At 36.3% G+C, this 18,429-nt stretch overlaps 1 protein-coding gene across 2 annotated transcripts in view; it reads left to right on the forward strand.

The window, feature by feature from the left end:
• INTS13 (integrator complex subunit 13) overlaps positions 1-18,115 on the forward strand; it is a 49,108-nt gene extending 30,993 nt beyond the window's left edge. For both annotated transcript variants that reach the window (XM_066265938.1, XM_066265945.1), the window contains 10 exons: positions 1,485-1,569; positions 6,282-6,371; positions 6,535-6,624; positions 8,238-8,416; positions 9,917-10,087; positions 10,307-10,461; positions 11,704-11,934; positions 12,173-12,312; positions 16,888-17,023; positions 17,770-18,115. In XM_066265938.1, the coding sequence (XP_066122035.1) occupies positions 1,485-1,569; positions 6,282-6,371; positions 6,535-6,624; positions 8,238-8,416; positions 9,917-10,087; positions 10,307-10,461; positions 11,704-11,934; positions 12,173-12,312; positions 16,888-17,023; positions 17,770-17,809 (1,317 nt within the window). In that variant the 3' untranslated portion in view covers positions 17,810-18,115. The remainder of the gene's footprint in view (positions 1-1,484; positions 1,570-6,281; positions 6,372-6,534; positions 6,625-8,237; positions 8,417-9,916; positions 10,088-10,306; positions 10,462-11,703; positions 11,935-12,172; positions 12,313-16,887; positions 17,024-17,769) is intronic.
• Positions 18,116-18,429: the final 314 nt, after the last annotated feature.

Below are 18,429 nucleotides of genomic sequence, written 5' to 3' on the forward strand. Positions count from 1 at the left end.
CCCACATTCAGTGTCTTTGACCAGGTCAGTAAACACTGAAAAGCAACCAGAAAGGATCACAGAACAAAATGCTGTGTTTTTCTCTCTAATAAGAATTCTATATCAGCATTTTTGCTTTTATGTTCTCATAATTTTCATCAAAGTAAAATCTCTGTCTTAAATGATTACTTTTTCTGTGATTCTTTTTCTAACAGTTGTTATTAGATTTTACTTACATTGTGTATTCTAGTGGGTCTTTTTATTTTCTGTGTTTTTTGCCCACCAAATATAGAGGTGTTTGTTACTAGTAAGTCTGGCTAGGGAAAAATAGCTCATAGTTTAAATAAATTTATTACCCTTCTGAAAAACTGAGGGTGTGAGTTTTATGATTTTATTAATGGTTATTCTTAGGAATTTGTTATTACCTGTTTCTTTTCATCTTATTATTAAGTTGTCTAGAACTAACAGAAGCCTGGACCATTGTAAGCTTTAAATGAAATTTTGCTAAGTGGAGTTGATTTTAATTTTATTAATTATGTTTACAAATAAAATAACCCCATATCTAAAAATACATATAGATTTCCTTATATGTCCCAGTTTCATTGCTTTGCAACTGTATGGTGAACACTAAATTGCTTGAGAAATAGCTTTTATTATTAATTTCCTCCTCATACCATTGACTGGCTCTTTAATAGAAATTATAGCTTTATCCCCATTTAATAGTAATTGTAGCTTTATAATAAAGTATACCTATTACACTACTTTACTTGTTAAGTGCTTCTGTATCGGTTAACAAGTAAAGTAGCATAATTGGTATACAGAGGCAGTTAACAAATAAAGTAGCATAATAGGAGTACTTTATTATATACAATTTCATGAGTTACAAGAAAAATACTCTAAGGGTGACAGATACCTTACTCTTAGTATTTGATTATATTTGTCTGTTACTTGTGTGATTCTTTCTTCAATCTTTTTTTTCCTTGTAGATAAATAATATAAAGTTCCTGTTTACTACTTAGTAAAAACAAGTTATTAGTCAGTAGTTGCTATTTTATGTAGTTGATGTTTGCTGACTGACTGTAGGTATTTAAAGATGCTTTTTCCTTTTTTAAACAACTGTTTTACTTTCAATTTACATAAACTATTTCAATTACATTGTATTTGTTTACAGACAATTGTGTATATTGTTCAAGACTCTGCATTAGGAATAAAAATATTTCTAACATTTCTGGACTAATCATGTGTTAATTCTGACATAATATACGAGAAATAATTAGGTATTGTATTACTTATATATAGCCAGCAATTTTTTAATAGCGTTCATATTTCAGTGTAAAACTGTTGCATCTTTAAATAGATTAATTACTGAGCAAGCTATACCATTACTATAGCTAATTTTTGTTGGGTGTATTTGGTCTCATTTTAAGCAAAAGCAAAATTAATAGTTAATAAATAACTTCATTATTTGGAAAAGAAATCCAAGTTATTTTAAATTTTGCTTTAAGGAAGAACAACATGCTAACACATCTGCCAATTATGATGTGGAGCTACTTCATCACAAAGATGCACATGTAGATTTCCTGAAAAGTGGTGAGTAACAAACATTGAAAAGTCTTCATTTGTAAGCTGCAACATGTGAAAGCATACCAGCAGCTTTGAGATGTTTCTTCAGTAAACAAACCTGATTGACTTGAGTTTATTCCTTTCCAAGCTTATCTGACAATGTTACCTATTAATGACCATGGGACTAGTGTTGTTTCTGTAGAATTTACTTAGGGAAGGGGAGCCATTGGAGTCATGTCAATGACTATTAGTTTTTCTTTTGCAGGCAAACCACCTTGGGAAGGGAGGACAGGAGCTGACTTGAAAGAGTGCTAGACTTACAGCTTGCCTAGATAAAAATCAATTTTCTTGAAATTTAGTGGTTTTTTCTCTACAAAGTAGTGAATTTGTAGGTCTTTTCTCCCAAACTGCCCATTTCTGCAACAGTATTAGCATACTTTAGGGAAAAAGACTCTGGAGTTAGGAGATAATAGTTTTAGCTAAAGCTTTGCCACCAGCTAGCAAGTCCCAGGTGTTTCTAGACTTCAGTGTATGCACTTATAAATTAAAGATGTTAGATTAGATGAATTATAATATTGTATGCATTCTCAAAATTTGATGTAATTGTCTTTAGAATTTGACATTTTGTTAAATCTTTTAAAATGTTCTCTGTGTAAACTGCTGCTATCAGAGAATTAAATGATTGACTTTGATCATGTTTTGTTTTTGTTTTTGGGTTTGTTTTTATTTTTCCAAAGTGAGAAGCCGGGGGCGAGGGGTGAGGGACAGACAGACTCCTGCATGCGCCCGACTGAGATCCACCTAGCATGCCCACTAGGGGGCGATGCTCTGCCCATCTGGGGCCATTGTTCCATTGCAACCAGAGCCATTCTAGTGCCTGAGGCAGAGGCCATGGAGCCATCCTCAGTGCCCAAGCCAACTTTGCTCCAATGGAGCCTTGGCTGCAGGGGGGGAAGGAGAGGGAGAAGGGTAGAGAAGCAGATGGGTGCTTCTCCTGTGTACCCTGGCCAGGAATAGAACCCAGGACTTCCACACACCAGGCCAATGCTTTACCGCTGAGCCAACCGGCTAGGGCTTGACTTTGATCATGTTGTATACATCTTTTCTAAATTGAATACCTTGAGCCAGCCAATCATAGTATTTGTTACATTTATAAGGAATTTTGCCATGAAAGTAACATAAATTTATAACAGGAGGAAAACTATTAAGGTAAATGAATATATTAATGTTTAACAAAGGAATGTAAAAATGTTATTTTTAAAAATACAATATGTAAGCCCTGGCCAGTTGGCTCAGCGGTAGAGCGTTGGCCCGGCATGTAGAAGTCCCAGGTTGGATTCCTGGCCAGGGCACACAGGAGAAGCGCCCATCTGCTTCTCTACCCTTCCCCCTCTCCTTTTTCTCTGTCTCTCTCTTCCCCTCCCACAGCCAAGGCTCCATTGGAGCAAAGTTGGCCCAGATGCTGAGGATGGCTCCATGGCCTCTGTCTCAGGCACTAGAATGGCTCCAGTTGCGACGGAGCAACGTCCCAGGTGGGCAGAGCATCACCCCCTGGTGGGCATGCCAGATGGATCTCAGTTAGGAGCATGCGGGAATCTGTCTGTCTGCTTCCCCCTGCATCTCACTTTGGAAAAATAAAAAATAAAATAAAATAAAATACAATATATAGGCTTGACCTGTGGTGGCATAGTGGATAAAGCATCTACCTAGAACACTGAGTTTGCTGGTTCAAAAGCCTGGGCTTGCCTGGTCAAGGCACATACGCTTTCTGGTCCTCTATCTACTCTCTCTCTCTATCGCTCTCTCTCTTCCTTTCTGTCTCCTCTCTAAAAATGAATTTAAACAAATACAATATGTGGGAATTATTAAGAACCTGTGAGGTAATACAGTTTTTAGAATATTTTTCAAACTTAGAAAAAAATGGTAAAAATGTTCTTTATAACACAACCTCTTTCTCTAAAATATTTGTTTATGGAGCTGTAGTTCTTTGTTATAGATGGGTGCCACATGCAAAACACTGTGGTAGCCGTAGGGACAGAGTGCTGGGGGAACGCAGTGGGTGGCATGTGACTATACCTCTGAGTTGGGCAGACTTTACAGAGGAGGTGACATAGACCTGGATTCTGATGAGTAGGCTGAAATTTAGGCCAGATATCTTCTTCAAGCTCCAGTTCTATGCAGATGGTCCCCTGCTTACAATGATCTCACTTAACACTTTTTTGATTTTTCAACTTTATGATGGCATGAAAGTGATACGCATCCAGTAGAAACCATACTCTGAATTTTGAATTGTGTCTTTTCTGGGGCTGGAGATATGCAGCACGACACTTTCTCATGAGGCTGGGCAGTGGCAGCGAGTTGCAGCTCCCAGTCAGCCTCGTGCTCACGGGGGTAAACAGCTGATAGTCTACAGTGCACTCTGTTGCCAGTGTTTTTGGATATTGTGTTGTGAGCACATTTAAGGTAGGTTAGGCTAAGCTATGATGATCAATAGGTTAGGTATATTAAATGCATTTTTTACTTAAAATAGGTTTATCAAGGTGTAACCCTATCATAGGTTAAGGAGCATCTGTATATTTTATTGCCTAATTACAGCAATTCCTTACTTAAATTCAATAGGCTCTGCAATTTTAAATGAAATAACATATAATAAAACCAGTTTTACCTTAGGCTAATTGATACAAACAAGAGTTAAGTTCCTATAACATATCATCAACATTGAAACGAAGTGATGTTGAATAAAACAGCGTTATTTGAGGGCCTTCAACATACCCAAAACATCTATAGAGCTTTGCCGTCTAAACTAGTTTTCTAATGTTCCCTCTCTCAGTGAATGACCCTATTGTTTATCTAGTTACACAGTGTGTCCGTAAAGTCATGGTGTACTTTTGACCAGTCACAGGAAAACAACAAAAAATGATAGAAATGTGAAATCTGCACCAAATAAAAGGAAAACCCTCCCAGTTTCTGTAGAATGATGTGGCAGCATGTGCGCATGCGCAGATGATGACGTAACACCGTGTATACAGCGGGGCAGCCCACGGCCATGCCAGTCGAGATGTGGACGGTACAGAGGAAAGTTCAGTGTGTTCTGTGGCTCACTAAATTTGAATCCATGACCAAAGTGCAACGTGAATATCGGCGTGTTTATAACAAAGTGCCACCACATAGGAATAACATTACTCGGTGGGATAAGCAGTTGAAAGAAACCGGCAGTTTGGTGGAGAAACCCGTTCTGGTAGGCCATCAGTCAGTGACGAAGTCTGTAGAGGCTATACGGGATAGCTACCTAAGGAGCCCTAAAAAATCTGTGTGTGAGCCCACATCAAACTGCACTGAATAGGTATGAAACTGGGAGAGTTTTCTTTTTATTTGGTGCAGATTTCACATTTCTATCGTCTTGTTGCTTTCCTGTGACGGGTCAAAAGTGCACCATGACTTTACAGACACACTGTATAAGGCAGGACCCTCCAAGTCATCTTTAGAAGGTCTGTCATTCTTCATATCTAATCTTTTTATCATAGTTTCTTTTATTTTTATTTTTTGGCTTAAACTGCAGAGATTTTATTTTCTGTTCTAAAGGCTTAGAAAGCCAAGATTAGGCTGACTACATGGTTGATTTCCTTCTCTCTCTGTGGCTTATAGATGGCTATTTTTGTCTTCACATGGTTCTCTATATAAGCATATCATCACATTTTTTTGGCTTTATCTATGACGTATCTCTCAAATGCATCCACATCTGCACCTCCACACCTCCACTACTATTACTATCTCCTTATTCATAATCTAGCCTATTATTTTCTTAACCTAGTATCCCATAGTTGCCTCGTAAATGGTATGTCTTATCTACTCTAGACCTGCTAACTAGAATAAGTGTCGCAGTGCTAATTATGACAATGACACAGTCCCCTTATCTTAGCACCTTCTAATGCTTTTCTGCTGCCCTTAAGATAAAGATAAAACAGTTTAAATATTTTACAAGGCCCTGAACCTCTTCCTGCTCTCACCTGCCACAGTATTTTGGCCTCTGCTGTTTTCCTTGCTCAAATATGTTTTCCTTTATTTTTTTTGTTAATTCCTGTTCATCATTTTAGAATTCAAACTAGTTTTTACTTCTCAAAAAACCTTCCCTGATGTCTCAGCATAGATCAGATCTCTTTTTAAAGACTCTCATAGCACGGAATATATTACCCTCAGAGCTTTGTTAACTCTATAGTTAACATTTATTCATTATACCAATGAATAGCATTTATTCATTATTTTATTAATATCTGTTTACTGTAGATTGCATTCAGGCAAAAAGTGCTTACTGTTAGGTTATATACTTACTTTCTAGGTCTCTCATTTTATGTTTCTTATACATTCATTAGGATTCAGTATAACTAAATTGTGCATTTCCTTAAGTTTTCCTTAAGTACTTAACCATGTTATTTTATTATTTAACGGTATCAGAGGGGAGCATTTGTAGATTATTGAAATTAAAAACAATTTGCTGTTGACTTTCAGTGCAGTGACTGAGATGATTACATTAATTGATGAGAAATTTAGAGAATAAATATTTATTTTTACCATGGCTAATATCCAAACTCTATTTGGTATTTTTCTAGGAGACTTCATAAAAAAGATGTCCTCCCAGAGATACATTATAAAATTTAAACTCTTTCAGAAACCTTGGGCAAATGACTGGAAGTTTGTGGTCTTGAATGTAACATTACTGTTTCTCTGACTTATTTTTGCAGGTGATACCCACCTAGGTGGTAGCAGTAGAGAGGGCTCATTTAAAGAAACAATAACATTGAAGTGGTGCACACCAAGGACAAATAACATTGGTAGGTATTTTAAAACGGTCTTAAATATTCTAAAGTCTCATTAACTAGCTTCCTTTGGAATTTTTGTTTTTCATTGTTTTACAGTTTCAAGAAACAAGTGTTTTTTCTCCTTTCTGGAAATATTTTTTATTTTCTTGCAAATCATTGTTTTCTTCTATTTCAGAATTACACTATTGCACTGGCGCTTACCGAATTTCACCTGTAGATGTAAATAGTAGACCTTCCTCCTGCCTTACTAATTTTCTTCTAAATGGTAACTTTCATCATTTAATTGTTTTGTCTGAGATAATTACAAGTGAAATCACTGGTGAGAATATGTGAAAATGTGAGCTCTGGAAAAGCCACTTTTTCAACATTGTTTAACCATTTTATTTCCCAAACTGTTCTAAAGTTATACAATTGTAAATAACCTTTGCTAGTGTATAAAATAAGATGACTTTATTTCTTTCAGGTATCTAATTAAGTTTTATTTATAGTGTTTTTAATTTAAAAATTTGGTCATTAGAGTCTACAGTTTTTTGTGTTTTGGGTTTTTTTTTGGAAGATAGAATAATACAGACCATTTATCTTGGCCTATTGAATTTTAACTTACAAAGTATATATGTATTTATTTCTCGCCTGACCTGTGGTGGCACAGTGGATAAAGCGTCGACCTGGAAATGCTAAGGTCGCCGGTTCGAAACCCTGGGCTTGCCTGGTCAAGGCACATGTGGGAGTTGATGCTGCCAGCTCCTCCCCCCTTCTCTCTCTCTGTCTCTCTCTCCTCTCTGTCTCTCCTCTCTAAAATGAATAATAATAAAAAAGAATACAGTGTATTTATTTCTCTTTGAACACTGTGCCTTTATTATAACATTTTAAATATACAATATTATTCTTACACATGTGGCCTTAAAAATGTGGTTTTGTTGTGTGAATTTTTGTGAGTGTGTGGGGGGGAATACAGACAGGGACAGTTAGGAAGGGAGAGAAATGAGAAGCATCAAATAGTTGTTCACTGATTGCTTTCTCATATGTGCCTTGACTGCGGGGCTCCAACTGAGCCAGTGACCTTGGGCTTCAAGCCAGCAACCTTTGGGCTCAAGCCAGTGGCCACAGGGGCACGTCTGTGATCCCATGCTCGAGCTGGTGAGCCCATGCTCAAGCCGGCAGCCTCGAAGTTTTGAACTTGGGTCCTCAGTATCCCAAGCTGATGCTCGATCCGCTGTGCCACCATCTGGTCAAGCTGAAAAAAAATTTTTTTTAAACCAAATTATTGGATTTTATTTACTAAATCTATATTCTAGTGGCTTCCCTGATGATTTTTATGATCAAGTAGTTTGTTAACCACTGATAAGATGAGTTAGCCAGCTTTTGTCATAGGATTAATTTCATAGCTATATTAAGCACAATTTGATTATCAGTCTATGTCAAGTCCAGATTAAAAATGTTTGGTCACATGAAATAGAAGGTAGTTAACAATAATAGTGCTGATAAATAGTGATTGTAGAAGTGAACTGAGACTTTGCTTTCACCCCCAAATGTTTCAGAGCTATGAGAACTTGAGGGTTATTCAACAGTTGTCTCACCTTTCTTCTTGCTATCCAAGGGGGGAAAAATTTTATATGAACTTGTATTTGAAGGAAGAGTGTAACCAAACATTATATTGGCGACCACTGTATTTACTTTGGGAAACCATCCTGTAACTATGTAAGCTCGAAGTGACCAAGAGAAGCTACGGCTAGAATTCAGACTTTTCAGACTTGAAACGCAGATATACTAAATTAGCAATGCTGGTAAAATATGAGGGTTAATATGTAAAATGAAAAATCTAACATAAACCTTAAGGGAAAAAATAAGAGCCCATTTGAATTTCATTACTTTTGACAGGTCGTTCTGTTTTGTTGGAACAACCACGAAAGTCAGGTTCCAAAGTCATCAGTCATATGCTTAGTAGCCATGGAGGAGAGATATTTTTGCATGTCCTTAGCAGTTCTCGATCCATTCTAGAAGATCCACCTTCAATTAGCGAAGGATGTGGAGGAAGAGTTACGGACTACCGGATCACAGTAAGACTCTGATGTCTATAAATTTTATGATTTGAGTCTGTCCTCATTCATCAAGTAGTTATGGAGTACCTAATATATACTGTGACATAAGATCTGTGACAAAAAGTTTTTGGGAAGTTGATTATTTTAATTAGGTGAATTTCCTTTAATACTTGCTCAAAAGAGCTATTTATCACTATGTAGTCTTCTTTATGTATTCATTGTATACTTAGAAGTACCTGAATAGCATTGACATATTGGAATTATAAGAATGTATAGAATTGATTTGAATTAATATTTTGGGTGAAACTTTAGTTCTGGTAACTTAATGGCAAACAAAAAACATTTCAATAGTTAGATTGCTGCTACTTTGAAATAATACTTAATTTTTGTGTTATTTAAAGCTTTTTTTTTTTTCCCTGAAGTGAGAAGTGGGGAGGCAGACAGACAGACTCCCGCATGCGCCAGACTGGGATCCACCCAGCATGTCCACCTGGGGGCAATGCTGGGCCCCTCTGGGGCATTGCTTCGCTGCAATCGGAGCCATTCTAACACCTGAGGCAGAGGCCATGGAGCCACCCTCAGCGCCCAGGCCAACTTTGCTCCAATGGAGCCTTGGCTGTGGGAGGGGAAGAGAGACAGAGAGAAAAGAGAGGGGGAAGGGTAGAGAAGTAGATGGGCACTTCTCCTGTGTGCCCTGACCGGGAGTTGAACCTGGGACTTACTTCCACACACCAGGCTGATGGTCTACCGCTGAGCCAACTGACCAGGGCCTATTTAAAGTTTTATATAAGGAAATTCTATCTTATTTTTGGTAGAAATTCGATTGTTCTGATTTTAATTTTTTATTCCTCCTCCCATCATTTATATTTGCTCTTCATGGCTATATACTTTTTGAGATGGTCGTAAAAATTAAATGAGATTGATGTGTATGAGTGTATTTTGTAAACTAAAGTGTTATATACTGTAAGTGATTATTTTTGATAGACCTTTTTTTATTGTTTTTAGATTTATTTAAATAAAATGAAAACTAACAAATATTCATTGTAGAAAATTTAGAAATATAGATGTCTTACAAAAAAAACAAAGACTAAATTACTTAGAATTCAGTCATTCAAAGATAACCACTGTTGACATTTTGATGCCATGTCCATAGCTTTTTAGTAAACATTGGTATTCTAATATAATTATGATTCACTAGTTCTTTTTTCTGTATATGATAAAAAAGTTAAATTACAGAATTTAAGAAAAATAAGTGTTTCTTCATTTTTAAAAAGTAGAAACAACAATGAACTTATTTATATATGAGGCCCTCAGCATTTCCATTGTAATAAAGGCTGGTAGGTTTCATGTTCAAAAGAAATGAAAAAAATTCGAGGTGGTGTAGGGGGCGCTGTTAGAGAAAATGCTTTGTTGCATATCACAGGACAGAAGACATCAGGGAAACAGACTTGTTACATGTAATCCATACTGAAGCATTAGAAAATAGTTTCTAATTTTATCTTATTTGGTTATCATTAGGATTTTGGTGAATTTATGAGGGAAAACAGATTAACTCCTTTTCTAGACCCCAGATATAAAATTGATGGAAGTCTTGAGATCCCTTTGGAACGAGCAAAAGATCAGTTAGAAAAACACACCCGTTACTGGCCTATGATTATTTCACAAACCACCATTTTTAACATGCAAGCGGTAAGTGTTCGTTTCAGCTTTTCTTCTTGATTAGTTATATATTCTTTTCAGAGCCATTTCTCAAGCAAAGAATGAACTATATGAGTTTGCTACTGTTAAATAATTAGCAACATAAAATTGATGAGGCATCGCGATGTTTAAAATAAGTTGAACTTCTGCCTTGATGTTTTGATAGTTGTTTTTCAAGACAGATTTTTATTTTTTTCTTTAATGTACCAGGTAGTTCCATTAGCCAGTGTTATTGTGAAAGAATCTTTGACAGAAGAAGATGTGTTAAACTGTCAAAAAACAATATACAACTTAGTTGATATGGAAAGAAAAAATGATCCTCTACCTATTTCCACAGTTGGTACAAGAGGAAAAGGCCCTAAAAGGTAATTTTTTCTCTATATATAATATTTATTTGATACATACTGGGTTTTTTGTGTTTTTTTTTACAGAGACAGAGTCAGAGAGAGGGATAGACAGAGACAGACAGGAAGGGAGAGAGATGAGAAGCATCAATCATCAGTTTTTCGTTGTGACACCTTAGTTGTTCTTTGCTTGCTTTCTCATATGTGCCTTGACCCTAGGCCTTCAGCAGACCGAGTAACCCCTTGCTCGAGCCAGCGACCTTGGGCTCAAGCTGGTGAGCCTTGCTCAAACTGGATGAGCTCGCGCTCAAGCTGGTGACCTCAGGGTCTGGAACCTGGGTCCTCCGCATCCCAATCTGATGCCCTATCCACTGCGCCACCACCTGGTCAGGCGATACATACTGTTTTTTGTGTGGGTTTTTTTTGGGGGGGGTTTGTATTTTTCTGAAGTTGGAAACAGGGAGGCAGTCAGACAGACTCCCGCATGTGCCCGACCAGGATCCACCTGGCACACCCACCAGGGGGCGATGCTCTGCCCATCTGGGGCATCGCTCTGTTGCAACCAGAGCCATTCTAGTGCCTGAGGCAGAGGCCATGGAGCCATCCTCAGTGTCCAGGCCAACTTTGCTCCAATGGAGCCTTAGCTGTGGGAGGGGAAGAGAGAGACAGAGAGGAAGGAGAGGGGGAGGGGTGGAGAAGCAGATAGGCGCTTCTCCTGTGTGCCCTGGCCGGGAATCGAACCCGGGACTCCCGCATGCCAGGCTGACGCTCTACTACTGAGCCAACCGGCCAGGGCCAATACATACTGGGTTTTTTTTTTTAATTTTTATTTTATTCATTTTTTTTTTTTTAGAGAGGAGAGACAGACAGACAGACAGACAGGGGGGATGAGCTGGAAGAATCAACTCCCATACGTGCCTTGACCAGGCAAGCCCAGGGTTTCGAACCGGTGACCTCAGCATTTCCAGGTCGACGCTTTATCCACTGTGCCACCACAAGTCAGGCCCATACTGTTTTTTAAGCTAACTTATTCCATATGTAAATTATGTTTGGGGTATGTGTGTGTGTGCACACATATAATTGAGATGAAATGATACAGAATAGCAGAATTGGATACCTTATAACTTAGAATTGCTCCATTAAGTAGGAAGAGAAAAGAAGTCCATGTTTAATTATTTCCTTTTATTTTACCAGTAGCAAGTGATACTTTAATATTACTTAAAGAGTATTTCTAAGATCTGTTATTTTAAATCTTTACTTCAGAGATGAACAATACCGTATAATGTGGAATGAATTAGAAACCCTTGTTAGAGCCCATATCAATAACTCAGAGAAACATCAAAGAGTCTTGGAATGTCTGATGGCCTGTAGGAGCAAACCCCCAGAAGAAGAAGAACGAAAGAAACGAGGAAGAAAGAGAGAGGACAAAGAGGACAAGTCAGAGAAAACAGTGAAAGATTATGAACAGGAAAAGCCTTGGCAAGATTCAGAGAGGTGACTTGTTGGTATTGACATAGCACAATGGTACCTTTTGGCATATCATATTCTGCATATAGAACATTCACATCTCATTTAATAGAAGTTCATTTAATGTGTATTTATTTCATTTTTCAGTAAATATAATGTGTATTCATTTATTCTTAAAATCTAAAAGATCTTAGACTTAAAGAGGTATGATTTTATTATTATTATTATTATTAACTTTAAATGTTATTTTTTGTCCCTCTATAAGATTAAAAGGCATCTTAGAACGTGGGAAAGAAGAGTTGGCTGAAGCTGAAATTATAAAAGATTCACCTGATTCTCCTGAACCTCCCAATAAAAAGCCCCTTGTTGAGATGGATGAAAATCCAACAGTAGAAAAATCAAAAGGTAGGAACTGTGGTTACTAGGTTTGTAAAAAGTTGTTCAACTTAGTTCTGTTTTGTACAGTGTTACTAATATTGTTGGATATGTCAGGAGGAGGTACTGTTGTCCTGTTGTTGTTTAGAAGATTCTTTATTTAGAAGATTCTTTGTTTACAGCCTTGGAAAATATAAGCAGTAAATATATTTGTCAGTATTAAAGAACAATAGTGTCATAGCTTCATTGATGAAGCCTTTGGAAAATGAGCACTTGTACTTAAAGGTCTGATTTCTTGCCATTATGCCTCTCCTGAGGCGATGAGACCTCAGGGCTGGTCAGGTTATGATTATTGGCAGCTCATGTTAGGGAAAAGGTAGGCTTGCTTGTGTGTCATATGCATCTGCTATAGTATATATAGTGGTTTAAGCTAATATTCTCCAGTTCACTGATTTCTTTGAAATCAGAGATAAAGGTGATCTTGTCATATTTGCCTCTCAGGCATTTGCTTGGATGCCTGGATAATAAAAGTGTTGATAAATTATTCTACTTCTCTACCCCATGTCAAATCTCCCTCCATCCACATCTTTAGAGAAATTGATCAAGATTTTTTTAATCATTTATTTAATGATGAATTCCCTAGTTTGCATGTGTTGTAGAATTGAACACTTGAAACCAGTATTAATTTTGTTAACCAGTTGTCACCCCAGTAAATTCAATTTAAAAAATTATTCTGCTTCTCCCATGCCAAAATATGCCACTGTTGATTAGGATGAGATATTTAGGTTTAATCTAAACAATTCTAAGAAATTCTTCCAATATCTTAGAAAAATAGAACTCAATATAACTTTTAGTGGCAAGAAGTTGCAAGCAGCCAAAACACATATTAGTAAGAAAATGACTAAATGATGGTGTGTTCACAGGGTGTAATTTATATAGGCCAAGGACAGTTATTGCTACAATGCTACTCTTTCCCCTTGCTAACATACAGCATTGAGCAAAAGTGGGTTTACAGTTGTGAGTTCGCAAAACAGTTTATTCTTATAAATTATTATTTATTAATTATTGTAAGCCTGCTTTCGCCCCACCCTGCACATCATTCAGACTTCAGTGTAAGCAAGTTCTTTTTTAGGAAAGACTTCCTGACTTCCTTTCCCAATTAAGTCAGATGTTACTTTGTGCTTTCTATGCCTCCCAGGGTTACTAGTGGGATAGCACTTTGTACTGCATTGACATTGCTTTTTTTTTTTTTTTTTTTTTTTTTTTTTTTTTTTTTTTTTTACAGAGACAGAAAGTCAGAGAGAGGGATAGACAGGGACAGACAGGAACGGAGAGATGAGAAGCATCAATCATTAGTTTTTTGTTGCGCATTGCGACACCTTAGTTGTTCATTGATTGCTTTCTAGCATGTGCCTTGACTGTGGGCCTTCAGCAGACCGAGTAAACCCCTTGCACGAGCCAGCGACCTTGGGTCCCAGCTGATGAGTTTTTGCTCAAACCAGATGAGCCTGCACTCAAGCTGGTGAGCTCAGAGTCTCAAACCTGGGTCCTCGGCATCCCAGTCCAACGCTCTATCCACTGTGTCAGACATTGCTTCTTAATATCTTTCCTCTACTAGGAGTTTGAAACATTTACAGACAGGGGCTTTTAAAATTTTACTGTTATAGCTATCATATCACTATCACCCAGTCCAGTCCCTGGCCCATAAAAAAAGTTTAGTTATTATTTGATGAATGAATGAATACATGAATGAATATATGTGTGTGTGTTTTTAAACAGGCTATAAAACCATATATACCATGATCTCTATTTTGTTTTGTTTTGTTTTTTAAGCTTTTATATACCTATACACTAGCTTCTCACTTACAGTGAAATTAAATAGTAGATTCCTGTTGCCTTTCATTCTGGAAATACTCTGTTCAGGAGCCGATATGAGAAGCAGCTTAATTGTAAATCACTGTCTGTCCTTGTAACTTTCCATTCAAAGTTGGTACTTGAAACTTATTTTTTCTTGCATTCTATTTTACAACCTAATTTGCATGTCTCTTCTTATTAGCAATTTATATGGGCCTTTTATTCTACCTCAGTTTAATCTGCTTTGAAAAATAACCCCCTAGGACTCTCCAAAGTAAATATTGCACCTGCTATATACTTACTCTCCATGTAAGGTTGGACTATTCCAAACATGAACTCCAGATTTGGAGAAAATCTATTCAGCTTTCTTTGTATGATGTAGTAACAGAAAAACCAAAATGTAATCTTACTGATACAGATTAGCATTGAAAAAAGACAATATTTATGGTTGTCAGAGCAGTGGTATTATAATTAATTTTATTTTCTCCTTTATATGTTCTGTTGTTTTCTAAATTCTACCTACATTTTTTTTTTATTAATAGGTATCTAGTAGTATTTCATTGTGGTTTTATTTTATATTTTTCTCATGACTTATGATGGTGAGCCTCTTTTCATTTATTTATTTACCATCTGTACGTCTTCTTTGATAGGGTTCATTCAGATATTTAATCATTTTTAATTGAGCTGTTTGTTTTTTGTTGTTGAATTTTGAGAATTTTTAAAATTTATTCTGAATACAAATCCTTTTTTGGGAATGTGATTTGCAAATATTTCCTCCCAGTCTGTGGCATGTCCTCCTCCTAACAGTGACTTACAGAGCACAAGTTTCTAATTTTGATAAATTCTAAAATACCAATTTTTTTCTTTCTGATTATGCTTTTTCTGTTATATGTAAGAAATCTGTGCTTTACCTGTCGCAAAAAAATTTTTTAAAGTATTTTTTTAGGAGTTCCATAATTTTGGATTTTACATTTAAGCTATGATCCATTTTGAGTTTTTTAAAATAAGTTGCAAAGTATGAGACAGTGTTCTTCTTAACATCTTAATTGTTCCGGCAGCCTTTGTGAAAGACCCCCTCTTCGTTGAACTGCTTTGCACCTTTATCAGAACTCAACTGATTTTATATATGGGAATTTATTTCTGGGTTTTCTTTTATGTTTGGTCTGTGTGTCTGTCCTTTGCCACTACAGTACTATCATGATCACTACAAGTAGACTCTTATTATCAGGTAGTGAGTCTTCTAACTTTTTTTTACTTTTCAAAGTAGCTTGGGATATTCTAGTCTTTTTGTCTTTTCATATTATACAGAAAAGAGTTAACATAGCAGGCTTAAGGCTATTAAACATTAGAAAAGCCTGCTTGTAAGTTTGGCCCCTGACTGATATCTGGGAATTTGGCTTTTAAAACATTCTCTCAATGACCAAGTATTTGCCTTTCATCTGAACTGAACAACTGCTTTTCTTTTGGGAGTCTGGAATTCTGGTATTTGTATTTTGGCAGTGAATGCCATTGTGACCAGCAGTGAATAAAGACCCTCAACTCTGAGTCTCAAATGGGCTTTCCCAGCAGAGGTCTTGTGCACACAGGGCTGCATTTCTGCTGCTGGCAAGGGCAGCACTCTGTGTAAGCCCTGCCGGAGGGAGAGCGCATGGGAAGCCTGCAAATGGATTCCTCTTGTCTTTGCCTTACTGATTTGGCTATGTCTCCTTACTGTGTTACTATAATGATTCTTAGCTGTGACTGCAACTGTATTTTTAGTCATTTGAGTACTTCCAGCAAACCACCAAACTACTAGGTGGCTTTAGGAACACCTTTACACATAAAATCTTTAACCCTTTGCCTGACCAGGTGGTGGCATAGTGGATAGAGCGTTGGACTGGGATGCAGAAGGACCCAGATTCGAGACCCCAAGGTCGCCAGCTTGAGTGTGGGCTCATCTGGTTTAAGCAAAGCTCACCAGTTTGTACCCAAGGTCGCTGGCTGGAGCAAGGGGTTACTCGGTCTGCTGAAGGCCTGCGGTCAAGGCACATATGAGAAAGCAATCAATGAACAACTAAGGTGTCGCAACGAAAAACTGATGATTGATGATTCTCATCTCTCTCTGTCCCTATCTATCCCTCTCTCTGACTCTCTCTCTGTCTCTATAAAAAAAGAAAAAAAAATCTTTAACCCTTTGAGTAGTGATTTTTTTTTGTGCTCGCTGACCCTGGGAGTGAGTTTTGTTTGTTTTTTTCAAAAAATGTAATTAGTTCTAGTTAGTTTTATTAACTTAAAATCATGTTTGTTTGATAACCAATTTATGGAAACAAGAACATACATTTGCCTTTTTTTAATGCTGCCTTACACATTTTTTATTTTTTAAATATTTTTATTTATTTATTCATTTTAGAGAGGAAAGTGAGAGAGAGAGAGAGAAAGGGGGAAGGAGCAGGAAGCATCAACTCCCATATGTGCCTTGACCAGGCAAGTGCAGGGTTTTGAATTGGTGACCTCAGCATTCCAGGTTGATGCTTTATCCATTGCACCACTACAGGTCAGGCCGCCTTACACATTTTTTAAATCAATTGTACTCTGGATGGTCAGGAGGCACGAGGACATACATGAACGTTCTTACTACTCAAAGGGTTAATAAGGGAGAAATAATGCTTTAATTGTATAAAACAATAGAATTAAAGGTAATTTTTTTTAATTTGTAAATTTCAAAATAGTGAATTCTTCTAACTTTTTCTCTTCTGTCAAATATAACACCAGGGCCAGTGTCCTTATTATCCTTGTGGAGTAATAGAATCAATACTGCCAATTCCAGAAAGCATCAGGAGTTTGCTGGACGTTTGAACTCTGTTAATAACAGAGCTGAGTTATATCAACATCTTAAAGAAGAAAATGGGTTTGTATTATTTATTGTGGAAATTGGTTTTGTTTTGCCTTAAATAAGTGAAAATATGCTAAACACTGCTTGTTTGTGGTGTTCAGCTGTTTTTATTAGTAATATCATGAATTGATACATGTTACCTACAAAGAGGGAAATAATTAACTTCTTTGATTCTTAGTACTTATAATAGGCATGATTATATTGATTGTAACCCTGAAAGTATTTACTTCTTAGGTCATTTTGTTTTCATCGTTCAGTAAACACCATAGAGAGAAAAGTCAAAGAGAAAACATAGTATGTAACACTGAACTTATAAAATAATGGGGGGAAATATTTTTCAATTATTATGTAATACAATATTAGGAATATTTTAATTGAATAAATCTCATTTGATTATTTTAATCTCCTTTTTAGAAGACCTTTTGATGATGTATTGGCAACGGAACCTCTTTAGTGGAAACAGAAATAAATCTTTGACTAAATGGCAGAGTTTTTTTCTTAGTTTTACTTGCAGAAGTATAGGGGGAAATGTGGCCTTTAAAAAGAAACCTTGGGAAAGTCACTGAATCTCTCTGAGCCTCAATTTTTATTCATCTGCACCAGAGGAACTCTACCTTTATAGTTCTTTTCTAAAGTGCTGATATTCTTCTGCTTGATGAATATATTAGTTTAATTTCATATGAAATTAATGAAAGGAGAAAAATTATGGATGGCTAATGTTTTATTTTACCTACTTTTTTTTTTTTCCTCCTGTTTTTCAGAATGGAGACAACAGAAAATGGAAAAGCAAGCCGGCAGTAAAGGATGACTTTGAAGAACTAAATTTACTATATTGCATAAATATTTTGGGTGGAATTTGATATAAGTACTTTTACAGCAAGATTGTATAGTTATGTTGGCTGGACTGGTTTTTACATTTTTAAAATATTTCAACTAACTATCTTTTTTGTATTAATTGTAAGATTGGCACATATGTCAAAAAAACTACATTTGAGATTTGTTCTCCCAAATCACACAAATTTATTTTATGGTAAAAGGTTTTCCCTCTAGAAATGTTTTCTAAAGAATTCTTAGGCTTCTCTTTGCCAAATAAAGCTATTAAAATATATGAAATTTAAGTATTTGGAGTATTCCTTTAAGAAAATATATTTAATGACTGATAAGTTTTAGAAATTTTAAAAAATTACAGAATTTAGGGGAGGTTTACAATATTTAACATAAAATCTTGGTGGTTAGTCTGCAGCATATGTAGTGCTTTTCCAACAAACCATGTTTTGTTTAAGTAATTTTGTTTATGTGTTACTCATTTAAAAGTAGAATTTTTACGTAGTTGGTGTAGATTTTATTTACCCATATTGGATAATGTTAACTTTCATTTTTTCTGCCAAAAATTTAATGTTCATTAACTTTTCATATTGAAA

This window comes from Saccopteryx bilineata, chromosome 1 (genome assembly GCF_036850765.1).
Source record: "Saccopteryx bilineata isolate mSacBil1 chromosome 1, mSacBil1_pri_phased_curated, whole genome shotgun sequence".
Classification (NCBI taxonomy): Eukaryota; Metazoa; Chordata; class Mammalia; order Chiroptera; family Emballonuridae; genus Saccopteryx; species Saccopteryx bilineata.